Genomic DNA, 27391 nt, shown 5'->3' with positions numbered 1-27391 from the left:
TGGCAAGTGGTTGAACTTGTTAACTGCCTGTGGTGCTACTCCTACGGCAAGGGGCCTCTTTTTGTTTTAAAAGGGCAGAGAGCAATTCGTTGCCATTTGGCAAATTGATGCTTTTCTACATAGTGTTATTTGGCTTTAGAATTTTCCTTGAGGGAGGGCAAGTTTAAAATTAGGGTTCATTTTCCCACTGCTCGCCCTGCAAGGATAACATTATGGACCCTGTGCCAAAATGTCTCTGTAGGAAACATTCATGGCCCTGCACAGTAAGGTTCTTCTTTGGAGCAAAATCCACTGATACAGAATCAGGTATTTGTTTATCTTTCACATTTTTCAGCCTGGTTTGCTTCAGAGAGGTGCAGAAATGCTGTTTTCAGAAGCCAGAGCACCAACAAATGTCAAAGGCCCACATGCTGCTGGCAAAAGCTGCTGGCCAGGCCCCCTGCACTGAGCCCTGAGAAACGCTCTCTTGTTTGTCCCACAGGCGACCAGCCAAAAGCTAGCTGCTCAACACACAGCTGGTTCGGCTCTCCCCCAGAGTAGGCACACAGGGGGCTACTCTAGCCCCAAACCTCTTTTCAGGCCACGTGGCGAGCTGAAGCCATTCATTCTTTTGTGCAGCTGCTTTGTGATACAAAAGGAACCTTATTATGGATTTTACTCCATGCTAACGGAAGGCCAGTTGAGTTCCCTTAGCCAGTTTTGGGGTATAGTGAATGCACCACTGGTCTGTAAAGGCAACTTATTAATATAATATCACCTAATCCATCAAGCAAGGAAAACACAGCTGGGTTTTAACTACTGACCTAAGAAGTAATTCATATCCTTGATTATTTTAACTATCCCAAGTTAAGTACTTTTAACAACATTTTCTCTATCTCAAAATCAATGCCATAGTCCAGTGGCAAAGAAGGGAATGGCTGCAACCACTCATTTAGGTTCCTGGGCTTACTTCGTCGCTGCAGTGACTAGTTGCTCTGTCTGACTATAAAGAAAATGCTGATGATAGGTTTAATTGATGAGATTGCCTTTGAAAAGTCTCTGTGATGTTTTCTGGAGGTTAAAGCCAAGACTGCCATGCAAATTCTACTTCAAACTTGTACAGATTCCTTCATCCAGCTCTGCTGCAAGGAGGCTCTCCTTTCTCGGTAGATGAGTGCTGTTTCTTCTCCTTCTCTGTCTGCTGGAGGCTCTCCTCTCCCAAGGGCTCCCCTGCGTCCTATGTCTCAGCTCCTCCAACTCACAGTCTTGCACCTCAGCTCCAGCAGTGGCTCAGCTGGCACTGGGCATTCTCCTAGGGTTGCAAAGGTGCTGGCACATGCTTCTTTGGGTGACTGCTCTATGGCTCTGACCAACAGCAAATGCAGTCTTCGCTTGCTTTGGGCTGTGCAGCAGCAAAAGGGGTGGCAGTTTTTCTTTCAAAGAGCTTGCAGTTGTATGCAGTGGTGGTCACAAAATCCTGGAAGCTTACGAAGCCTTTCACGGATAGCATGGATAGTTACAAAGGCAAAAATCTCTGTAACAGTATGTATGATCACATGCTTTTGAAAGAAAGGGGTTTGTTTGGTTTTGTGCTAAAGAAGCTTACTGAATTTGTGTTAGCGGAGAAACAAAATGACCTCCTATATTAACAGCAATGCTTACTGAGAGTACCTCCTTTATATTAAGTTTATTTTTCCTAAGAGGAAGAAGCAAGAAGTGCAGAGAGATTAGAAAATAGTGAAAGATTTTTTTTTTTTCTTATTATTTAGATAAATATCTAGGGATCACAGTTTTCTTTAAATTGGGGATGTTGGATGTATTTCTGAACTACTGTGTGAAGTTTCACTGCTATTACAACATGAATCTTTAATTCCCTATTTACAGCCAGTGCTGATTTCCCATACAACGGTCAAGCTATAGGAGATGGAGTTAACAGGAACTCTGCCATTATTGGAGGTAGGAAAACCACCTACTTTTCTGAGATACTTTGCAGGATGACTGTGACAGCTGAACTGCAGTTGGTAACATATTCAAGCTATTTGCTAAGAGTGGGAAAACTACACCTGAACAACATTAAGTAGGAATTTTGTAAGTCCATTCAGGCACATTGTCCTAGTGAAATGGTTTGTTCTCATTTAGTTTGTCCCCTCAGTTTCAGTTTTAACCAAATCAAAGTACATTTTAAGCATCTATGTTGGGACCTCTTTTGCAGCAGTTACTTATGTTAATGGAGTAGTTAATTTGTATGAAATGGCAAGAACACTTTTCCAGTTACAACAGATTCAACATGAATCTATGTCAAACACTATTTGCTTCACCCTTGACAAAAGTCCTGCCTTGTGTTTTAGGGGCCAAGTTCTGCTGCAACTTACGTGCTGGAGAGTCCCGTTCAGTGTGATAGGTGATGTTCAGTAATACCAGAACTGGAACCTTGAATTAGCATTCCACTGAAGATATTCTGGCCAGCTGCCTCCTGAAATACGGATCCTGCTTGATTCCATGCACACATGCGATTTCCTCTGCCCTGTCCCATAGGATAGAAGTGTTGATCCATAACTTTCCTGGGAGAACTTTGCTACTGCATCTAATTCTGAAGGCATATAAAAAAACAATTGTAAAGATCAGCCCAGTAGTTTTGAGTCAGTTCTAAATGCATATAAAACGACATACTGGTGGTGGGTTTTGTCATGTAAAGCAACACTGAGTATAGCAGTACATGCAGTCTAATGGAATTTCTTGTTTCTTTTCCATGGACCCTTCAGGGGTCTGTTTCCATATCCAGGTTCAAGATCAGTTGCTGTAGTTTTGATTTCCTATGCTATTTTTTCCTTTTTCATTTATATTCTTATCACTACTTTAAACTTTTCTTTAATACTAGAGGGTAGGATTGCATTCCTCAGAAGAATTCAGGCCACACCTGAACAACAGTCTGGCTGTCCAGTTTATCATTTAACCAAAGTTGCATGACAGAATTCTGGCTGATAACAGGATTTTTTTTAACCTGAAAATTGTATGTCTTCATCCTGGAGTATCTTCGTGCCTGTAGAGAAGGGGCCAAAAAAGAAAAAGTTCTGTTTTACCACATAGTTACTTATGCCTAAGAGGGTAAGATACATGAGACTTCTCCGCAACAGGGCTGAATGCCTAATAGATCTTTGCAGAAGGAGCAATTAAAGATAAGTCTGATGATAAAGCAGTTACATCTGTAATTATGTGGAGCCAGTGCCTAGTGAGTGGAGTGAGCCAACAGTGAGTCAAGCGAATTTTCAAAGACACGTCGAGGAGCTGTGATAGATCTATATGGCCATTGACTGGAAGGTGTACATCAGTGACTCCATCCTCAGAGAGCTGCCCAGGCCTTGACATGTCACAGTTTCACCCCTATGTTCTGGAACTGCTTGGCACACTCTTCCTCATGGTCAGAAAGCTCACCTCTGTAAGAAGGTATTAGTGTTGAAGTTGGAATTAATGTTTTGAAGTGAAAGTCACTAGCAGACTCCTTCCAGTGACATTTTGTACATCACGAAAACTATATATCAGTATTAGAGTAGTGGGAACCCAGCAGCTGTGGTGATGTTTAACTGCTTGGGTAGCTTCAGCTCAGCTTGGAGTTCTGGGATCCTTTCTTTGTGTCAAACCCTGTGGTTTTCTCCTCACTCGTGACATCTTTTCTTTCCTCCTCTGTGTAGGTGTCATCGCAGTGGTGATCTTTACCATCCTCTGCACTTTGGTGTTCCTGATCCGCTACATGTTCCGCCACAAGGGAACCTACCACACCAACGAGGCCAAAGGGGCAGAGTCAGCCGAGAGCGCCGATGCTGCCATCATGAACAATGACCCCAACTTCACGGAGACCATTGATGAGAGCAAGAAGGAATGGCTTATCTAAGCGCAGGGGGACGGGGCCTGGGGTGGGATACGAGCTGGGCCAGGGTGGGACTGGGATGACTCTTGCAGTGGGGAGAGAACACTGTGTGTCAGACGCTTGAGCACACGTATGGTAAAAAGATCAGCACAACTGGAGGAGCAAGTGACAGGAAAATACCACTGAGACTGGAGGAAAAAAAAAAGGAATATCTCAAGCATTTAAGAAAAAATACTTTTTCATATTTATTTACAGTGAATTGCCCTTTCCATATCGAAACAACTACAACAAAGAGCAGTTTTGCAGCTTCAGCATTGGTTACAGTTTTGAGTAATACCTGTCTGTTTCTGTGTGTGTTCAGAGGTGTTCTGGATACCCGCGGCAAGCAACGGGGCTGGTTTTTTACATTTTTTAAAAGCTGTTTCAATTGTGCGTAGTCCTGTCCTGAGAACAAGTGGCAGACCTTTCTTCCCACCATTGTGTTCCTTCATGAGCACTTCCACCTCTCCACAGGCTGCCCCCAGCCCTGCACCTTAACCGTATCACCGTTTGTTTTGGTGGTGTTGAAGGGAGGGTTCAGGGCTGGGGGTAAAGCGAGGGGTGAGGGTTAATGCAAATCTTACTCACCAGTTTCTCAACGTGCCATCAGCCCGTGCCAGCCCTGACAGGATCCATCTTCTTGACCCAGGCACTTTGTTGATTGCATACAATTCTCATCAGCAATGTAAAAATACTGTTACTACGACTGCTACTACTACCACCAGAGAGGATAATCACAAAGCACAGGAAGCTGGGCGGGGGGGTTGTATTATTATTGTTGTTGTTATTTTGTTGGTCTCTAAGGGAGGTTGATGCTGTGTGAGTCTGTTCCTGTGTCTTTGGCTATGGCACTGTTGACCCGAGGCACATGCCAGTTAAAACTCAGCTCTGCCTGTGGCATATTGACATATACAGTACTTAGGCATAAGCATTGTAGTAGGGAATTAGAGCCAGACTTTGTTTCTGTTTCTTTTTTATAGGCTGTTGCAGAAATGTTAGTACAGCTCTAGTCAATGCATTTGAACCCATGGGCTTCACATAATACTTTTTTCCAACTCTACATAGCAATTTATTCTTTAAATCCTTTGCTTCAGTCCCTTTGCAAGGAAAGGCTCTGCTGGCAGTGTTCACACAGGCAGGAAGGTGAGGCAAAGGAGACTTGGATACTTCCCAGAGAGCATGTGAGGAACACACAGCGCACAGTGGAGAGTTGCTTTTCAATGCAGAGATTTACCTGAACTGTTTTGCTGTCTTTGTAAGGCCTTTTTAAGAATAGCAAGGCCAGTGCCAAGTGCAGCATTGCACCCATGTTCCCTGTTGGACTGGTGAAGTTGTAGGTGTCACTTGAGAAGCAGTGTAGGAAAGGCAGAGGGGCAGCCTGAAGACCTAAATCGTTCGATGGCAATAACATAGCTTTAGCTTGTCCTCTTGTAGTGGAGCGTGGTTCTCCAGTGGTCTGACTTGACAGGAATTTAAGGCCTTAATGGGCAGGTTTTTGCAGTGGAACAGAATGAAGGAATGAATGTATTGCAGGGCATTTGCTGTGTGCTGAAAGAACAGAAACAACACCAGGAATTTCCTTTTAAAAGTATTTACGCTCGTGACAGTCCTAGAGGTGCTTTAATATTGCTGGGTTTAGTATGCACAGATTTAATCCATTTTTCTGTACAAGAAGGATTTATTTCTCACCCAAATCTGCAGTCTACTACACTGAGCAGTGCTGGCATCTTAAATTTCCTTATCTTTTTGGTTGTATCTTTCATTATTCTAGTTGATGCATTAAAATGAAAATGAAAAAATCATGGGGGGAGAAAATATTGGACTCTTACAGACAGGAAATTTATAAGCACAATTTGTCAGACAGACAAGGCCAGATAGTTTGGGTATTAAGGACAGTAGCCTAAAATCCTCTTCTAGATTCACTGAACAGAGATATCAGAGCAAATCAAGCCCACTGCTTTCTTCTGTTTATGGATTTGGAATTAGCATGCGAAGAAAGTTGCCAGTTTCAAAAAGAATTACTGTTTCTCAGGTAACATGTGGCAGAGGGGTTCGGGTAGGCATAAAAATCACCTCTGTCACTCTTGTGCTCTGCAGTCTTTTGCCTTGCCTCCAGTATTAACCGCTAGGGAGAGGTTTAATTGAGCAGATGAGTCCTCATTCTTGTTTAATCATGGGTGTAAGATTAGTCTCCACCCTTGGAGAGTTATCAGCATGGGATGGATCTAGCCTGCACCACTAACAGCAAAATACAGAACAATTACAGATATCTTTGTAGGATTGAAAAGGCATTCTCTTTTCTGTAGTATTTTGTTTAATTTGATTTTAATGGTATTTTAGTCCCCTCAGAAAAACATCCGTGCCTGTAACTCCCAGGTTACAAAAAGAAGTGAATATAGCATCATTTGCATAGATTGGGATTTGGTTTGCAGCAAAAAGTTGCTTACTAATCTCGATTTAATATCTGGGAGGAGGATCAGACTTACGTATCCTGAGAGACCAGAGTTCTCTGCTGCTTCATGTGGGAGAGACAGGCTTAGCAGCCACGATGCAAAGTTGCCAAATGCCTCAGTATGGCACTAGCTCAGTCTCTGGGCCTAACCAGGTCCTTGATGAAGCTAGGGACACTTGTCTGGGTTATGGTAGTGAGGCCTGGGACATCTATTTACTGATTTTCTAAAGGATTAGCAGCTGATCTCCCACAACCCTTGTAATCAAGAATTTCTGGAAAATAACCTTTGACCATTGCACAAGTGATAGCTGTAAATTAGTGTCTTAAATTTTAAAACCAGGTTATAAATTTCTGAAATCAAGAATGCAAGCATCTGCATCTCTCCACTGACTGGACACCATGGGCCTCTTCATGTGGAGTTCATCAGTGCTATGTTAAAATGTTGATAATGTTCAATTTGCCATTATTTTCGTGATACAGTCACTTTCATAACTCTAGAAATTCTTTTAATTATTAAAATAATTGTTTCTTCTTAAACTGGACCTTAGACATAATATTGTAGACTAGCAGCTGGTCTCTGTATAGGCATTTGGTGACTGTAGGTGAATTCCTGCCTGTCTGCTTTGTATTTCATTTTTGAGAATGACATATGTTTAATTATAGGCAGTGGTCATTCAGCAGCCTAGCAGTGAAGCAGGAGCAGGCTCAAAGAAGTAGCTTGTGTATTTTGCTAGTGCTATATCTTGTGCTGAGGATTTCTTCCTCTGCAAGTCTGTTATTGAAGGTTGAAACACCTGTAGTTTACTTCACCCACTTGTGCCAAAAATCTGTGTTGTTTAGCAGGTACTATCCATATGCCTGTAGTGGGAAAATATGTTGGAGGGGAGAGTAGATCCTGCTTGTATAAAACTCTGTAATTTCCCCAAATAACATAAGAATAATCAGTCTTTTATCACCTCTTTTTAGCTGCTTCACCTGTTTGAATGGTGCAGGAAAATGTAGCTGCTGCACTGGTTGGGGAACCAAAGTGTCCCAGTTGTGTTTCTAAAAGGCTTGTTCCTGATTCCACAAGAATTAATGGCACTAGCGGTGGGGAGAGCAAGGCTGGGGTGGAGGCACTCAGTGAAATAATGTCAGCAACATTTTGGATCCTCATTCACAATACACACAGACCATGGAGCACCAAAGAGCCAAAATGATGGAAAACTAATTCTGATGTCAACCCAACCTCAAGAGAAAACCTGCAATCCAGTGTGGCAGTTTTGAATCAAGTCTTTCACACTCTGCTTATTCCAGATTCACTGATAGAAAATTCAGATGTTTTACATAGGAATATGTATTTTAATTGGTACTGGAGCATTTCTGCTTTGTATTTTTCATGTCTTTATCTATACCTTTTATATCTCCTCTGGCAGTTACCACTTCAAAGGTATGGCAGCATTTTAATATCATGCTCTAGGTAGCATGATGTATGTGAAAGGGTGGTCATCATAAATATTTCAGTCAGACTGTCAAAGCAGTGGTGTATATGTACAAGTTTATTGTAGTAATAAGAATTCAGTTTAAGAGTCTAGTAAATAATTACATTTTAGTTAAAACTCTGTCCTTTAATGGCAGATGCATCCAATTTCCAGGGTAGCTGCTGCAGTGTGGAGCTATCTCTGCTTGACAAGCAATAGCTTTTAATATGGTTTCTCCCTTGAACTATTTTCCATTTCATCAAGCATGGTGATGCTGAAAAGGGTGTCATTTTTTTGAAAAGCAGAACCTAAATTGTGTTAATCAGATTTCATTATCCATCCTAGAGAAACCGAATAGAAACCTTGCCTTCTAAAAGCAACAGCATGTGAACTAGAATGAAAGGACAACATGTATGTATGCCTAATACCTTCTATGAATGTCTTTCCTTTTAACTAAGGTTCTATTAGAAACCAGATTGGTAAATTTTAAACAAGAAAAAAGGAAATTCAAAGCAGTTTTAATTCCTCTGACAGCTGTTTCCGCGTGTTTTGTATATTCTGATCATTGTCTATATTTTTTCCTCCTAGTACTAGGAAATCAATTTGGAAAGGACAGAAGCTGGGAAGTCCTCTTAAGACAAGACCCCCACAGTCCATGAAAAAAGGGACTTCAGAATGCAATTATGCACAGGAAGATAGAGTGCTAAAACCAGGGAAGATTTACGGAAATGAAAGTGTGTTCCTCCTGCATTAGGCAGCCCCTGATTAACTGTTACGGAGGAGAATCTCAGGCAGTGTAAATCCGTTCTTGTTGAGATGGGCTGAGGGGCTGAGAGTAGGGATTTGGTAGAAATGGAATGACTGCCTTGCTGATGTTTTTCCCTTTCTGGTCACTTTGCAGATAGCAGCAAGCAGTCTGCCATCAGTTCTGCTCACGTTTGTTATTGCAGGCTCTGTGGCATTGCCAGCTTCACAAGAGTTGCGCACTACAAATGGCTGAGTGTGGGTGGTTTGCCTTCCTTTCCTACCATAGCTCTGTCCTTTCCTTTATGAATGTGAGCCTTTTATTGAAGTTGTCAAGAAACATGTATGTCAGCCCAACAGACTTCTGTCTGTTCCTTTTAATAAACTACCTTATCAGGCTTTAAAAAAGTTTTTATGATGTGAAGCATTTTATAAAAGAACTATGTTAAGTGCACTTGAATGGGAGAATGTGAAATCTAGGCAGAGAAGCATCAGTGCAACAACCAGCCGAGTCAGAGTGACTGTGCTTGTACCAACCTGTTGCTCTGAATGCAGTGTGAATTGCCTTAACCACCGACCCAAAGCACTGTCCAAGACCTTAACTTACTTTGTGGAATATAATAGTGGTAAAAGTCCTGTTGTGATGCCTTGTGACCATGTTTTGACCATTCATTTGTACTGACTGTTGTAACCCCTACAATGAGAGTCATGCTTTCTACAGGGATATTTTTCATTTATATAGGAAAGCTCTAGAACAAAGAGATGGGAGTGAAGGTTCAAGTTTAAAGCCCTTCCGATATTTGTACCCTGTGACACGGAGAAGAGTCTTTGCTTCGTGCTGTCACCATATGTGTCTCACTGCAGCTAGAAGTGTAGGTGTCCATGTGCACCTCTGAAACCTAAAGCTAAATTCAAGACAGAATGTGTACAGCTCCTGGGTAATTACTGCCATAGTGTGGGTGGGTAAGATACCAAACTTGCTTCAAACCCATCAGTCTGCAGTGCTGGCAGAATCACTCACTCTTGAAATCAAGAATCAGTTTTGGAGATAAACTCAAACGTTGCCCTACAGTAGTAAGCACATACGGTGCCTCAGATGAGAGCAGGCTTGGACCTGGTTACCGACAAGCATTTATTCAACAATCTGTAACACAGTTCTTTCAACACCCTATTTAACTCTGACTTTCACATATAAGCACACTTCTTGAAGAATGATCAAACCCCTGATTATGGCAGGGGAAGAAAAGTGGCCAATTCATGGCTTCATTGCAGATGAAGGGGGTTTTTAAACATCACTTCAAGTGAAAAAAGAGTTTGGTATCAACAGGCTCCTTACAGAGAAGTGTTTCTTTTGCCTAGTCTTCTATTTTCAAAACATCTTACAAGAAAAGTTAAACAATTATTCCACATGGTACAAAGCACAACCAGAGCTGCTTCTGTGAAAAGGGTAAGATACATGCTGCAAATACACATGGAAGCAAGTAGCAAACGTAGTGCATCCAGTTCCTTCTGTGATGCAACAGCTTCCAAAAATGTGTATTTACACTCCCACTGCTATTTTTCCTTAATGGAAAAAACATCTGGATTAAATAACAAATACAAGGGAAAAGTGCATACACTTCATTTTACCATAGATTAATGTTCTTGCTTGGTATGTAACAGGGTGATAGGGAATAGCAAATGGTTATTTCCTTAGATTTCACAGCATTAATTCTGCTGGCTCCAAGGGTCAGTGATGTACTGTCACTATTAATTATTAGAACATGGAGGTATTTATACTGGTAATACTAAAGAACTGGCATTCTGGATTCTAGCAAAGGCCTTCTCTGAGAAAGTCTTATTTATTGAAAACCCATGTCAGGGCAGATGGCATTTTCAGACAAGGAAGAAAAAGTAAATTACTGGAATGACGCTAGAGCAGAAGCCATTTGAGGGAATGTTTAGCATGATGAACAATAAACTATACCTGAAAGAATGTCTTTTTGCCTTCCAGTTAGGGATTTGGGATAGGTACAGTGCTGCGGCTAGTCATAGATCACCATGTGCATGTGTATTGCCGTTTTGGTCAAAATGTTTGAGTTTTTGTCTTTCACATGCTTTAAAACGTTGTAAGAGCACAGCTGAAGATGCGGAACTTAAGCAAGCTGCTCTAGTCTGCTGGTGAGAGCACAGAACCACAAGTCCCAAGCTCTTCTTCTACCTGCTGCTCTGTCTTTGCTTAGAAGATAATTCCCAGATGTGTTGCTGCCTGTCCCTGTCTGTTGACCCTTTTCCCCAAATCTTGCAGAACCACAGAACAGTCCAGGTTGGAAGGAACCTCAAAAGACCTTCTGGTCCAACCGCTCATGGGAAAGGGACCCTACATGAGATGATCTAGCATCCTGTCCAGTCACTTGTTTTCCCCCACTGACTCCATTTTCAGGGTGGTAAGCTAACAACAGGCTCTTGTTTAAGACAGACTGAAAGAGTCACTGGAGCAAGTCAACATGCTCTGGAGTCAGCCAGAAAGCAGTAACTTCAAATGACTTATGTCAGGTGGAAGCAGGCTTTATCTGGGAAATTTCCAGCTCAGCAGCTCTCCTACATTCAGTCATGGCTTTGGTTCAGCAATGGAGCACCCAGCCAAGTCTATGTATTATTTCTTTAAACCCATGCAGAGGTATGTAAGATAAATAAACTTGGCTGAATAACCACAAGGCAGCCACCCCCTGCAAGCTGATACTTATTCTCTAAACTGCACATCCTCATGCTTACAGTTTGTGTGTCACTGAAGGATTCTGGCCTTGGCAGAGTCAATAAATCATTCACAAGCTGGCCCAACAGCCCTGTACTGCTTTGTGGTCTCCATTGGGTAAATGGTTAAAAATAAATCTATGGTTTGCCATCATATAGCACTGGACACAGTATCAGCAGGTAGTTGTAATTTACTTGTTACAAAATCAAGGTCTGTCTGCAGAGGGTTTTTGTGTTAGATGCACTAACAAGACCTTTATCCCTGAAACAAAAACTACTACAATGGAGTGAGGTAGCAAAGAGAAATTCCCTTTGTTGCACACCGTGAAACACAACATAAAGTCCCTTTTGTTACACAGTTCCAGGCACAGGAGTAAGATCTCTGTACACATTTAACATCTCCTTCTTTACAAACCACTACCCACCACTCCAAAGCCAGCACAGAGGGAAACTGGCTGACAGTTCTGCATTTTTATCCCATCTTTTCCTCTACTTCAGAAATGTTCCATCTCTCTGATAAATTCATCACCTTCCACTGCCATCTTTAAATTCTTTCCCAGCAATGCTAGCTACTTCGAGCAAGGTGAAGCCTCTTGCCTTCCTAAAATCGGACTATTGTAGTGAGAGAGTTGCATGCCACTACATTCCTGTCATCTGTTACATTTGCAGCTGGGTTTTATCTGTTTATAGTAGTGAATGAAAGGAAAAGTTTGGTTTCTGCCATCTGCAGCATTATTTTATACCTAACTTGTTTGTTCCAAACTCACAGCACTGTCTGGCAAAGAGAGTCTGAAAACAAAGCAGCTGCACCTCATTCCATTAAGCACACTCGCCTTCTCTTGCTTGGGTCAAAGAGGTATCAATACTAAAATAAATGTCTAGCAAAAGTCCGCTTCTATTTTCCTTAGGGCCACAAGATGTCAGAATTAACCCTCAGCCATCCCTTTCCCTTACGCTTTTGTGGTACATATACAAGGCCTCCAAAGGAAGGACACAAAAATAGTGATGTTCTAAAAGCCTCTAGTGGTTTTAGTCTTTGGAGTTTTAAAGGTCCATCTCAACAGGGGCAGCACGTCAGCACTCCTGCAGGTTTCACTTACTGGCACATCCAAGAAAATCCTCAGCCTTGGTTAGTAATTTATTTTCATTGGATCAGCATCTCAGAAATGGAAAAGAAAATGCTTCTGTATTTGGAGTACCTGAGATACTATACTTGCCCTGTTGCAACTCCTGCATTGTGTCTGATCTTTTGAAGCTCCAGCTACATAAGATAAGGGATCAGAGCCACTTGAATAAAGAAGGCTAAGGCTCACTTGATTCCCATTAACTCTTTGAAGCACAGGGAACTGGCTTTCCACAAATCTCCTTTGTGTGGTCGATCTCACACATGATAAGGAGGATCTTTTCTTTTGCTCTGCCCTTCAGTGGATGAAGACCCATCAGTGGGCTGGGCAGGTGTCACAGAGCTATCTTCAGCCCTAGTGAACTGAACCAGTACTGACCTAATCCTACGTGTGGATGCCAACCCTAACTAAGAGCGCTTCATGTCATAGGGATTAAATAGATTCCTCCCCCCACTATGGAGTGCTCAGTCTGAAGCTTCTTACTGACATATATAAATAGAGATATAGAGATAAATAGATATTTTTATGGAGATGTTTTATAAGTGCCCTTTACTTTGTGCATGGTAATTATTGCCAAACTCTTGTTATTTAGGAGCTACAGAGTGGCTGGTTCTGCAGTTTAGACGGCAACCAGCTGTCTCTGTTGCAAGGGGGACTTGGGGTACGGGCTTGGATGTTGATTTTTATTATTCAGCTATAATTTGCATGGTTTGCATTTGGGTTTTGTCTCGGTGTCTTTTTGTTTGGTTTTATTTTTCTTTCCTCATTGGTTCTCTGGCAGGGACATATTGGGCTCAAGCAGGAACTTACATAAATCTCAGTCTTTGAGAGACAGATTGAAGCCATCAGTGCCATATAACTCTTCAGAAACACCTGCCTTGCACGGCCCGTGGTGTTGATCAGTGTGAGGGCCTCAAGACACAGTTTCTTTAGCAAGCTGTTGGAGTTTTCACATTATAGTGAAGTGCTCCTATTTCTCTAGCTTTGCTTGGCAAGCTAGCAATGGCTGGGCTATGGGTATAGCCTTGTGAGCAGGAAAAGAGGTCAGCAAACACGAGGACACAAATGAGAGTTCAGAAGGTTCATAAACACAGCAGTAGTAAGATTGTCAAAAGTGCTACTGAGGCAGGTCATTTTACTTCTTTTTTGTTTCAAATGCTCTCTGTTCGTATGCCATATCTGAGTAACACATCTCCACCAGCCAGCCAGCTCTCGATAACCTGGGCTCTTGGTTAGAGGTAGAAATGCAGTTGTGCTTTCTTATCCATCTCATTCCTGCTGCTGTGGAGTGGTCTGTACCCAGGAAAGGACCAGGGCCATTAGCTCTTAGTGAAACCAGTCTCTCCTCCCTTCCTTCCAAACCAGGTTGAAAGCCAATCCCAGGGTTATGTGCCTACAAAGCTGGCCTAATTTCCTGGCGGGTGAACCAAGACCTTGTCTGTTGGCGGTTATTCTAGTCCGCAGGTTTCTTTCTTGAGCACAATTTTCCCATAGGAAGTATAACCAGGATATGACGGTTACCCTATTTAAACAAAAATGTGTATATTAAAACAAAAAAAATCCTAATCTGAAAGTATAGTGTATCTGAGATTCCTGTGTTATAGACATTTAGTCTACAGATTTATGGCTACATTTGCTATGTTATGCTTGAATAAACATATAATTCATTGAACTACACAAGACCGATAAAAGTAATATGATCTCTTTAAGGAGAATAAACTGTTTGTAAATTTATAAAGAGTATAATCTGTTAGGCCTTATTTGAAGTATGTACTGTGGTTTGGTAAAAGTACAACATTAAAAGAGCCTTGCCAGATGAGGACTGGTTTTTTGTGTGCGCGTACGGTTGCTTTTGGATATCTGAAATCTTCATTTAACAAAAACACGCTCTCCAAGGCTGTGTGTAAGAGCCTGAGATGACGTGCAGGGTGCTCCTCACATTCCTGTGTACAATGGCTCTGGGATAGGTGAATCTGTTTTCCTGAATAATTTGGATCCAGTGTTGTTTGGAAACAAGTGGCTGATAGCACTACTGGCTGGAGAATCTTAAGAGAAGATTTGATAGAATTTATTAATAGTAAAAATTCAGACTAATGCTGCCACTGCACATCCAACTGGTGTCTATTTAATGGGGAAAAGCTTTAGGTGCCTTCAGAGCAAGAGCTGGTGTGCCACACACAGGCTGCAGTCATGCAGCTCTTTCTCCATACACTCAGTACACATCTGGCCTGCTTGGATGGAGCGTACCCATCCCTGCCCAAGGCATACCACATGCATTTGAATAATGACTAGTATTGCTCGTGAGCCCACTCATAGGGGAGTAGGGTCTGCTTGGGGATTTGAGGGGAGAGGGAATCTCGTCTCTGACAACCCACTCACTGGTTGCTTAATTCAATCTCAAGAGCTGCCTTCAGCCTTTGGGTGATGTAGCCCAGGGTAGGTCAGATCAAAGGTGTAGCTCATGCCATAACCTGGTTTTGTCATGCCCAAAAGCAGATGCCTAGGGATGATGATAACGAGGTAATGATAGCACAGTGTACTTGTGATACTTCCTCAGAATCACAGAATCACAGAATCAACCAGGTTGGAAAAGACCTTTAAGATCATCAAGTCCAACCGTTGCCCAGCACTGCCAAGGCCACCACTAACCCACAGCACTGAGGGCCTCGTCTACACGGTGTGTGAACACTTGCAGGGATGGTGACTCCAGCACTGCCCTGGGCAGCCTGTTCCAATGCCTGAGCACCCTCTCAGTGAAGAAATTATTCCTAATCTCCAATCTAAACCTCCCCTGGGGCCATTTCCTCTTGCCCTATCACTTGTTACTTGGGAGCAGAGACCAGCCCCCTCCTGGCTCCATCCTCCTTTCAGGTAGTTGTAGAGCATGATAAGGTCCCCCCTGAGTCTGCTCCAGACTAAACCTCCCCAGGTCCCTCAGCTGTTCCTCATCACACTTGTGCTCCAGACCCTTCACCAGCCTCATTGCCCTTCTCTGGACCCACTCCAGCATCTCAATGTCTCTCTTGTAACCACGTTTAAGGACTTTGTGGCCCAGGGGTGTTTTGATATGTTTAGTCTTCTCTTTCATCCCTACAGAACAAGTGGGATCTCCTCACAGCTCCAGTCATTCCAAAACAGCGAATTGGTGTGCTATTCAATTTAGAAAACCAACTAGCAACTGAGCAAGAAGGGCAGTTTTCCCTTTATCTCTGCCTGCTGATGAAACAACCTCACCATGCCTTAAAGCAGAGAGGCAAAAGAAATTTTTCAAATCTCCTTTGTGCTCTGCGCAGTTCCAATCACCTCTCTGCATGTGCCCACAAAGATCGCTGCATTTTATAATGACACACTGAGGACAAGCTGCATAGCTCTGATACCCAGATAAATCTGCAGCCCCCTGTGAACTGACTTCTGACTGATACTTCCTGTCATCACCTAACAAGATTTGTAGCTTGGTCCCACGCTGCGTGTGTGCTAAAGAATTATTTTTCATCTGGGACTTGCACATCTATCAGTGCCCATGGAAAGTGATGTTTCTTGCGTGAGAGACAGGCAGATGCTTTGCTTGGAGCTGGCTGCTGTGGAATAAAATCACAGCTTGGTTTGGGTTGGAAGAGACCTTAAAGCTGATCCAGTTCCAACCCCCTGCCACAGGCAGGGACACCTTCCACTAGACCAGGTTGCTCCAAGCCCCGTCCAATCTGGCCTTGAACACTACTAGATCTGGAAGCATAAAGTAGCCTTTATGCTACTCCCTCATGCAACATGCAGCTTTTTGTATGATGTCCCCAGTTTGTTAGTATCCTTAAGCACACAGCAGATTAAACACCGGTTGTCCCCAGACTGTGGCCAGCGCACCTCAGCTTCTGCCTTCAGAGGACATGGTTGAAAACCCTGAAGGTCCTGAAGAGTTTCAGCTACTCCTCTCTCTTCCGATAGGTGAGAAGCTCGTCAATGCTGAAAATTCATCATTGCATTTCCAGCTCATCCAAGGAGGTCAGGTCTTTCTGACACCTTTTTTCCAGGAGTGTTAGGAGGGGAACTTTCACTAGCTGGAAGAAAGGTTCCTGTTCCCTCTCATTAGTGATGGTTTGGTTACTAAGATGAGGCAAAGAAAGAACTGCATAGATACAGCAGTTTCAAATTGCTAAATTGTCTTAGCAGGGTACGGTGCAGGGAAAGGTAGAAATGAAGGGTTTAGCTGCTTGACTGATGTATAGGGCTATAGTAAAGGTGCATTTTAAATCCTATCAAACACTAAGCCTCCAAGAGTCAATGAGACAGGATTTCCCTTTGCAGAGTTGTTCTGGGTAAGCTTGTTAATCTCCAAATCCTTCAGTTGTTTCGTGATGGGATGTGGTAGGCAGGTGACTCTCACTGGCTTTTCTCCATTTCCAGATGCCTGCACATGTTTATTCAGCTGGGCAAGAAATGATGTGAAAGTGCTACTTTTGAGAGTAAAAGGGATTTGTGGAGGAATACTTTCTACTGTTATGAAAGGACCCTTAAAGGACAAGGATTCAAACTCGTTGCCAGTTATTCTGGTGGTCCACCAAGAACAGCTGTAAGAAACTTCCTGCAGGTGCTTGCAGTGCCATGGTCACCATCTACCCTGTCACAGACACCAGTCCTCACACCAAGCAATATGTTGTGTGAGAGCTGCTCTCTGGCAGTCCTCTGTGCAGGGAGCAGTGAAAAAGGTGAGCCTATGTGTCATGATGTAGAAATCTGTATATGGGGATAAGGTGCCCTGAGAGTTACTACCAGCCACAGACTCACAGTTCTGACCACAGCAGGAGCACTATGGCAATTTGAAATGGGGCTGTCCCTGCCAGTAGGCAACCCAATGGAAGCAAATAGACCAAAACCTTGCTGACAAGTGTGTCGTGGTTTAAGCCCAGCCTGCAACTCAGTACCACGCGGCTGCTCGCTCATACACCTCCTTCCCCCCAGGGCAGTATGGGGAAGAGAATCAAAGAAATGTAAACCCCATGGGTTGAGATAAGAACAGTTTAACAACTAAAGTACAGTACAATACTACTAATAATACTAATAATAATATAAATAACAAATAACAAGGAGAGATATATAATATTAAAAGAGAAAAGGAAAAAAAACCCAACAAACAGCAGTGATGCACAATACCATTGCTCACCACCCTCTGACAGATAGCCAGCCTGACACAAGCAATGATCCGTCCCTTCCAGGTAACTCCCCCCAGTTTCTATATTGGACATGACGTGCTGTGGTATGGAATACCCCTTTGGCTAGTTTGGGTCAGGTGTCCTGTCTCTGCTCCCTCCCAGCTTCCCGTGCCCCTCCTCACTGGCAGAGCATGAGAGACTGAAAAGTCCTTGGTCAGGGTAAGCGCTACTGAGCAACAACTAAAAACATCTGGTGTGTTATCAGTGTTGTTCTCAGACTGAAGCCTAAACACAGCACTGCACAAGCTGCTAGGAGGAAAATTAACTCTATCCCAGCCAAAACCAGGACAGCCTGCTGCTGCCCAGAAGTATGCTTGCAGGTGTGCAGTGATAATGGTGACGAGCAAAAGGAATGCAAGCAGGTGCACCCAGCAGGCTCACCCAGCCTGCAGACACACTCCCTTGTTCAGCTGATGCTGATTTTAACTCAGCCCTGTGAGGCTGTCAGCTCTAGCTCTGCTTTCCTGCACAGCAGGGGTACCTCGGAGAACAGGATCAAGGTTTTATCTGCTGGCTTCCCATGACCCATCTGAGTGAACTACAGTGGCTGCAAACACACCTCTGTGCAGCTGAGAATGCAATCAGTTCCCCTCCCCAGGCATCTGGGGCTAGAGCTGGTTTAGTGCTTGTTAACCAGGCACCAACCCAGGATACTGCCAGGGCCCTGCACCCTGTCTGCAACAGGCAGAAGGGCAATGGGTTTCACAAGCCCCCAGTAAAGCCCGGTGTTAGGGCTTTCAGACCTAACAAGGTGCTTTGTTATAGCCCAGAACAAATTTCTAGACTACTCTCTTTCCACCTTCCCAGTTTTCTCCAATTTGTAAAGTCCACAAGGACCCTTTCATGCTGGCAGAAAGAAGAATTACTCTGATGCATTGCAGTAAGTTGCAATAAATTGCATTGACTTGTTTTTTCTCTCTTCCTCTCCCACCCCTTCTGCTTCTCACACGATTGATTTCAGGACCAAGCGTGCAATCACAATTCACTCACGGTGTCACAGCAGGGACTGAACTACCTAAGGGAAAAAGGCTTGGGCAAAACATTATGAATTATTTGATTCTACACCAGGAGCACCCACCATTTCTCTGTCATTGGGACTGCAGCAGGCAAGACGGAGTCTCGCCTGGGAACCATAAATCACGTAACACCATTTGGCTTTGGTCACGGGGGCATCCTAACCCTTGCTTCATTCACACTTCCAGTCTGCTCTTTCGAAATCATCAAATGCTTACACTCGCCCCTAATTTTGTATTATAACCTTTATATATAAAGGTTATAACCTTCACTCTAAAAGAAAATTCTGTGAAGGTCCCTTACAGCTTCTTTCTTCCTATGGACCTGAACTGCTTTTAGGGCCATTCAATTCTGGGTGCACCAAGGAGACACAAGCAGGAATTTGATCTAAAAGAATGGGGAAAAGCATTGTGATGTTGCCATGGCCTGTCACAAGTGTGATGAACGATGACAGGCAGGCAGAGGCAGGGGAGAGAAAGGAAGGCAGCATGAACCTGTGTACCACCAAGCACCATTTCATTTTTAAGGGCAGCAAGGAAGGGAGAACATAATGGCAACTATTTTCCTGTGTAAAAGTGGCAGTGTAAGGTGTTAGTTTCAGGAGCACTCAGTGTTGTACAAGAAGAAAAAAAGGTTGAAAAAGGACAGGGAGGATAAAACAGTGACTCCAAAATTGCTGAAGTCATTTCAGGAGCTTTTGGGTGCCACTGGACCACATATGCTCTAAATGGTAGCATTTTTAGTGTTAATGATAGATATTGTCACTAGGGACTCAGCCTCAATAAACATTATTAGCTTGTTCTCTCCATCTCACTTCTTCCATTAATATCTCCATTGCTGCAGAGGATGCCCTTGAGATTTATGGCTGTACAGCAATGGCATTTTGGACTTCTGTCAGGTATTGCATTTGTTACTGGAAGTGCAAGATAAATTTTGGGATAAAAATAACTAATTAAAACTGTTCAAAGAGTCTCTAAATTGAAAATAAATTTTAAAAGCTTCCAGTAACCAAATAAGCATCAGAAATGAATATACTAACAACAACTTTTATCTTTTGTGTACTGACTGATTACATTGGTTCTGAGCAGCCTGATCTAGCTGAAGATGTCCCTGCTCATTGCAGGGCGGTTGGACTACATGACCTTTGAAGGTCTCTTCCAAACCAAACTATTCCATGATTCTATCATCTGGGAGAAAGTCCTCTTCCCTCCCACCTCCTGCAGAAGCTGGTAAGGAGAAAAGAGGGGAATCCTGGTGTAGAAAACACACTGTCCAACTTCTGTTTTCAGTGGTTTTACCTCTGTAAATCCACACTGCAGAACTGAAAGCAATGAATTCAAACTGCTAGCTGAGCCTCGAAGCATACTCTTTGCTTCTAAACAAGCACCGTGAATCATTTTCTTCCAGAGTATTCTCTGCTATACACCAGAGCACCCAATTCTGAGAGTTTGTGACCATAAATCCCCAGTGCAGGTGTGAGTGAAATGAGATGCAGAGTTAGTTATTCTATGAACTCATGTGACAGTCTTTGGCTCCCAGCAAAGGCATGCTGTGGCTGGCATCCTGGTATCACTGACACTATGTGATGTGCATAAAGGATTTGCTGTAGTGTCAGATTATGGGGCCAATAAGCTGTTGGTTTTCTTTAACCCTGTTACACAAACATTCAATGACGGTATTACTGTGCAGCAGTTCCTAGAGAACTTCCACAGCTTCAGCTACAGAAGAAAATTAATTGGGCTGGCCATCTGCTATCCGGATTTACTAGTAGCTGTCACAGTACATCATCTGGCAAGGAGCTCAGCACAGCCAGAAGGCAGGAGGTCCCACAGGCGGAGGTGACAGCCCTTCCAGCTTGCTGTGTATCCAGAAAAGCTCCTTGAAATAGAACTTCACAAATGAAAATCATAGTAATAAGAAACAAAACCCAATAAAGCCGTACAAAAGCAGCACGTGGTTTACTCTCCCAGCTGCAGTGTGAATTGTAACAGATGCAGAACTCCTGTATGAGTGCTGAGAGCAAGGACTGGATTTTGGAGTTTCCTGAGCAAAAGGAAGCACGCCAGCAGGGCCTCCACGGGGTGAGCTGGAGAGGCCAGAGAAGGAAGATACAATGAGAGATGGGAAAGCAGAGACCAAGCAGACAGACAGGCCTGGTGGGAGACAGTCCTTACAAAAGGATAGGAGAAAATTTATCACCCCATCCCATTATTACACTGGGAACACCGTGGGGAGAAGCTGTGAGAAAAGCTAGTTCTTGTGTTGACACTAGCTGCTCATCTGTAGGTCATTTAGGAGTCTTGAAAGGTGCTGTTGGACGGCAAGAGGGAGAAAGCAGGCAGCTATTTACACTACAGAGTTAAAAAGAGGGATGGGAACATCAGAAATAGCACAGAGTAATCACAAAATCCTGGAAACTCCAGATTAGACTTTGTCCTCACCCTTGTTTCTTAGATTTTTGGTGGGTTTTTTAATGGTTTCTAAAGTAAAATTTCAGATAAACAGATTTTTCTGGTTTATATCTTTTGCTGAGAATCAAATATTTGTTTGTCTGTCGGTACATGTGCCTGTTTCTATTAATGTAAAAATTACTTTAAGCAAGTTAATCTAAAGAGTGCCATCTACTGCTCATAAGAACAAGTGACATGTGCAAGCACAGCGAAGTTGGATGCTGGATGTGGCTTCCTGCATGAAGCTGGTTTTATGATATGAGGACTTCAGGTATCTCAGACTATTTCAGTTCCTTCTTGGGACTAACCCAAAGCTAAGAGATTGGCTGCAGGGGTCAGCAGTCCCAGCAGCGCCACAGCAATCCTCTCACCATTGAAAAGGCTTTTTTAGTTCTGAGTTTATCATCTCAAGGCAAGCTTAAACTGGCATGATGCATTTTGTATGCCTGTCCACCTACATCACCCAACACTTTGACCATCTGAAAGCATGGACACAGAGGGAAGACTTCAGCATTGCTGTTTGGTATGCTGCTCAAATACAGGCCAGCAAAAAGACCATAAATTGCCTCTATGTCCCCATTATTCTTCCTTGGTCACTCATGGCTCTGAAGCTTGTCACAGGACCACTACATCTCTACTCAAATTCTCTTGGTTGGGAAAACAGCTACTGGGGTTTCCAGGGTGTTTCACTAAAGCTAGTGCTCCCTGTCTGCAGATAACACATTGAAACATGTATAAATGCATCTTGTATAATACCAGTTTATATATTAAAGCACTGCAGTCTGAGGGGCTTTCTGTGGGCTGGGGTTTTACAGAATAATTCAAGCTGGTCACTGAATAATTCTCAGCTGGCCCTAGGATACCTTAAGTAGTTGTTAGACATTTGTTGCAGCTGTGATGGTACAAGATCATGAGCTCCATGTGTGACATACTCTACATGGTGAGTTGTTGTCATACACCTCCAGCAAATAGAAGGAAATCTTTGTGTGCTGCCTGAGGAAAATACCACAAAGTTGGATCTTAAATTGTTCAATATCCTCCCAACTGGAAAGCTTGGATCATTGCATATTAAATCAGCCCACGTGTGCTCTGTTTGATGAAATGCTTCTTCTGTAGGCAAAATAGACTTCACAGAGTTGCTCTTACATTAGCAATTGTTGAAAACTAAACTAAATGCCAGTCATGTTGGAAATGTCACATGGTGTTACTGAATCATTATGACTCCAGTTTTATCAACTTACAGTTCCTAAAATATCACTGTCAAAATACTGATATACAGATGTTGTCTTTCTTCCTATGATTTTGTAGAACATAATAACCACCTTAATCTCAGTCCTGCCGGCCCAAAGAACATGGTACTGTAAGATGGAATACTACATTCATTCATGGTGGATGATAACTGGTCTGTTCAGCCCCAAATACATTGTGTGTGCAATAGGGCTGCTCCATTTTGGAAACACATCAGCGTCTCTGTTACTCTTACATGTATCAACCCCTAGAAAACCTAGTGAGTATCCAGATCAAAGTTTATTGACCTGAGGAATAAACAAGACATCTTGTGTGGCCTGAAGCCTTTTGTGTGTAGCAACCTTCTCCAAAGCTACTTCTCTGTGCAAGTTGTATCTGGTTGGGGAGCCAGAAAGAGTGTACAAAGTGGTACCTGAGTGGAGTTATTAACCAGCACTAACACCTACTAGCATGACTAGCTAGTAGCTATAGCCAGCCTAATTTTTCTTCAGAGATCCTAAATAAATTGGATGAGAAGTGTAAACTGCCCCATCCATCTCAAGAGATGTTAATTTGAGAGTTAATAGTATTTCACACACTGATGCTAACTACATTCCTTACCAAAGAATGGCAGAAAATAAACCTTTTTAGAGTTAGACAGCATTTGGCATTCAAAATGTTTTCCAAGCAAACAGGCTTCATTCAAAACAGCATTTCCTTGAGAAGACTGCGTTTCAAACAAGTATTTTGAGCTTTTGTCATTGCAAAGGCCCTAGAGGAAAAATGTAACAAAAGTCCATAGCCACCTGCACAGGAATGCAAAACCTCACTAGATTCAGTGTCATGCTAATGAAAACTTCTTTAGGTGCTCAGCCCGGCAGGTCCCATTGGGCTTGTAACAACTAAGGCTGCTTTTTGGCTGAGAGCGTCTCCAACCCTAGGGACTGCAGCAGAGCAGTGGGGCCTGTGGGGAATGCTCCTGAAACAGGCACAGAGACCACACAGAAACACAATCATCTCTGCCGCGTGGCAGACTCTCCTGGGCTGCTGCAGGCTCCTTCGCCTTTCCTCTTGGTTTCTTGCTTCAGTTCCCAGCACCTATGTTCTGCTCCATGCCACGACAAGGCCATTCCCCTAATGTTTATCTGCTGTACACCAAGAAGACATGGTATGTTTTTTTTGAGCAATGTATTGGACTTCAGGTTGTTCGATTATTACAGCTGCTGGCTGGCCAGCCACCAGAGCATGCCAGGTTATCCTTTGGAGTACATCGGTAACTAGGAGGAGGATAAAAAAGTCAGGTAGGAAGGGGCATCCAAGCAAGTGAAGTGGTTGCTGCTAACAGAAGTGACATGCCAGCTAAAGAGATGAAAAAACCTTTAGTCCTCTGCAAGTAGCCACCTGCAAGAACCAGTAGGCAAGCCAGCAGATGATGGGATGTAGGTGAGATAGGGACAGGAGGGAAGTGCAGCGAGGCTTGAACACTGGCCTAAACAGAAGCTGTTCCTGCAGCTTTTCTTGTAAAATAAAACACTTCAGCAACTCAGGAACACTAAAAATCCCTCTCTAGTTTGTTTGGTCAGTGACTAGGTGGCACTGTGTACCCAAAAAATGAAACATGTAACAAATTAGTCTAGTGTTTCTGTAGTGAATGGTAGCAAAAAGAGTGGCAAAACAGGCGCAGGACCAGGAGAACTGGACGTCTGAGCTATACTGAACTCTAAACTCCAGGGGAATTCGAGGCTTTTTCTAGCAGGGAGAAGGTCTTTTCTTTCTCTCCTCATTAAAGCCACCTGAAGACAGACAATTCAGTTTGCCATAAAGCTACAAGGGCTTTTTGGGAAGTTGACAGTTTACAAAATCCTGGCATTTGCATATGCAGAAGTATGTGGAAGCTTGTGATGGGGGAGTGGGGGGGGGTGTTTGGGGGTTGTTTTCTTCTGCTTGCACCCACAACACCCTCAGTTTGAAAAGGTGAAAACAGTTCCCTCAGGATTACCCCACAATGGTTTATTCTAGCAACTATCCCCTGCAGCACCAAGTATTGCTTTCTTGTTTATGTACCTTGGCAAACAGTGGTGGGAAAGCAAGTGTCAGTTTAAGCAGTGAATTGTCTACAGGCTTGACTCTGAAGTCCTACAGCTGGTAGGAGGTGTAGGAAACAGGAGGAAAACCAGGCTGGATAGGCAGAGAAATCCTCTTCCCCTCAGATAATATCTTCTGAGGGCATCATTTGGCATTTTATAAGCACCGTTCACAGCAGCACAGAGCAGGCCAGAGGCCAACAGCATTTATGGATGAAGTTGCCACCATGTCATCTCACAGTCCCAAAGGCATTCAATATCTGAGTCACAGAAGGAAGCCTGCAGCGGTGGGGAAGAAGCAGAGGGACCTCACAAGGAAGCAAACCATCCTCTGAACCATCCACAAATGACAGAGGAACCCTCCACTGCTACCCTGCACACACATTGATTGAGCTGCTGGCTGCTTATCACAACATGCACCTTTTGATTGCTTTTAGCTCTCCTGAGGGTATGAAAGCTTTACTTGCTTGTTTGGGCCCTGAAAGACATCCTTCCTGTCTCATTGCAGAGCCTGTTGTCTCTGACTTTGTCAGACCAATAATCCGGAGCAAATCAATGGTATAGCTGTCTAGACCTGCCTAATGGGGGCCACAGAGATGAATACATAGATTAAGTGTCTTTAGAAATGCTCTAATGGTCCACTGAAAATAGCATCAATGATCTAACACTATCGTGTGCTGTCTTACAAATACATAGGAATCACCACTATCAGTGCTTGACCTGAATCCATCAGACTGGTACTCCCTGAGCCAGCTGAGAGCCAGCTATTGCAAGGTGACCAGGGCACACTGGCGAGCTGCAGGAAGGTCCTCATTTTTACTTCTGTCAATGCTTTTGTGCCACATAAAAACACACAGCACTCAAAACTAGCAAGCAGGGCAGGCATTAGGATGAAAGAGAAGGCCTGGGTGGAAGACTGATGGAAGGTGTGAAGAGTAGTAACCTTCAGGGGAGCAGTATAGACTGATAAGAAAACAGCAGGTTTGTCACTAAAGACAGAGGATCCCAAGGCAAGTCAGAGAGTCAAGAAGATAGGTATTCAGAGATGGAAATTACAAGATGCTCACAATATACGCATGATTTTTAGGAAAGGCTGGCAGACTTTATGGCATTGTTAAGGTTTAACATCATTTAATTTCTTGTAAGACTAGGTTATTTGTATTTCTAAACAATGTATAACCACCTTAATGTTTTTCATCTAGCCCAAAGTCTCTTTTCAGTTGTAAAATACTTCTGTCAAATAGTATACCCATTAGTTTGAACTTCTTCCACTGGGTAAAACATAAACAGGAACATAATCCAACCTGAGTTGCTTTTATACAATGCTTTCCTGCCAATTGCCATTTTAGATTTTTCTACGAGACCAGGGAGTTATGTTATGTTAAGCTTCAAGAGGATGAGTTCTGTTGCTCTAAAAAGCTAAATGAAAAGTGAAGTACATGCAAAGTAAAAATATCCAAGACGATATAAATGAGTGCAAGTGAAATATGAAGGCTCAAGCCTTTCGGGAGCCTATGGGAAATAAAAATGCTCCCAGCAAGTGAGCAGGAGCAAACAGTAACAGCGTGGTGGGAAACATTCTCGCCCTCATACCACCAATGAAAGTTTCTGAAACCATAAATCCACCAAAAAATGTCTCAGTTGATTTTCTGCTACTTCCAGCTCTCCTTTTCCTCTTCCTCTCCTTATCCTTTCTATTCTCCTTTTTACCCTCAGGGCAGCATGTGCAGACATACCAAAGCCAGCTATTAGCATAGATACACTGGTTAACAGCAGCAGTCAAGTCACAGGGCACATCCACATCACGTTTTGCAGGGAGTTAGGAAATCACCCATCCATCCTAAACTCCGGAACTGACCCATAGGAGCCGTCCCCAGCCTGGGTGACATCCCCAGCATGACATGAAATATTTGCAGTCTTGAATGTGCCTGTACAAACCACCAAAGCCTGTGCTGCCAAGTGTTTGTGTTCAAAGCACCAGCCACAGTCACGTCCAGCATGTGCCTAAGCTCCTTCCTTTTGCTTTCCTTTTTTCTTTTCTTGTGTTCATCCCTTCACCTTTTAATACACTGCTGTATTAGGAAGTTCTAAAGGAATACCAAGTTCATCTTATCCTCCCGAGCTGTCATTTTCCCTTGTAGAAAGAAATTATATCAAGTATTTGCAGTGCTGCATCAGCCCCCATCCCACCCTGCTCCTGCATGCAGCACAGGAAAGTCTGAGTTTCAAACCCATATCGCCAAGCAGGTCACCAAACACAAAATCATAGAATCATAGAATGGTTTGATTTGGAAGGGACCTTAAAGGCCACCTAATCCAACCCCCTGCCACGGGCAGGGACACCTTCCACTAGAGCAGGTTGTTCCAAACCCCTGTGTCCAACCTGGCCTTGAACACTGCCGGGGATGGGGCAGCCACAGCTTCTCTGGGCACCCTGTGCCAGCGCCTCAGCACCCTCATAGTGAACAACTTCTTCCTAACGTCTGATCTAAATCTCCCCTCTGTCAGTTTAAAGCCATTCCCCCTTGTCCTGTCAATACCTGCTCTTGTAAAAGCCCCTCTCCAGACTTCTCATAGGCCCCTTTAGGCACTGGAAGCCTCTCTAAGGTCTCCCAGAGCCTTCTCTTCTCCAGGCTAAACAGCCCCAACTCTCTCAGCCTGTCTTCATAGGAGAGGTGCTTCAGCTCTCGCAGCATCTATTATTTTTTCTCTCCAGTAATCAGAGAAACATGAGCAAAATTAAACAGCAAGCAAGCAAATCCCCAAATACTCCAGTGGCTATGGAAAGGAGATGTTGTATTTTATGTTCTTGGCTTGCATAATACTAGAAAGTAGTCTTAGTTCACCTTTAAATGAACCTCGCTTTACCCTAGCAAGGTTGCAGAGTGAAGCGACCATGGCAGGTGAGAGCCAGCGCAGGTGACTTGTTTAACTAAGTGATGTGGAAATGCACCAACAGCTCCTCACTTCCAGATGTAATGGGATTTCTCAAGGGACTGGTTGAACTGGTTGCAAT

At 43.4% G+C, this 27391-nt stretch overlaps 1 protein-coding gene and 1 long non-coding RNA gene across 3 annotated transcripts in view; one reads left to right on the top strand and one right to left on the bottom strand.

The window, feature by feature from the left end:
• CNTNAP2 (contactin associated protein 2) overlaps nt 1-14215 on the top strand; it is a 1011284-nt gene extending 997069 nt beyond the window's left edge. Inside the window, exons 23-24 of the mRNA XM_030508582.1 lie at nt 1864-1935; nt 3669-14215. Coding sequence (XP_030364442.1) covers nt 1864-1935; nt 3669-3868 — 272 coding nt within the window. The 3' untranslated portion in view covers nt 3869-14215. The remainder of the gene's footprint in view (nt 1-1863; nt 1936-3668) is intronic.
• Nucleotides 1-27391, bottom strand: part of LOC115617759 — a 69729-nt gene that overhangs the window by 12750 nt on the left and 29588 nt on the right. The window lies entirely within an intron of this gene.

This window comes from Strigops habroptila, chromosome 1, assembly GCF_004027225.2.
Source record: "Strigops habroptila isolate Jane chromosome 1, bStrHab1.2.pri, whole genome shotgun sequence".
In the NCBI taxonomy this organism is placed as follows: Eukaryota; Metazoa; Chordata; class Aves; order Psittaciformes; family Psittacidae; genus Strigops; species Strigops habroptila.
The sequence above is the reverse complement of the archived record's forward strand: the minus strand, read 5'-3'. Positions and strand labels throughout refer to the sequence as shown.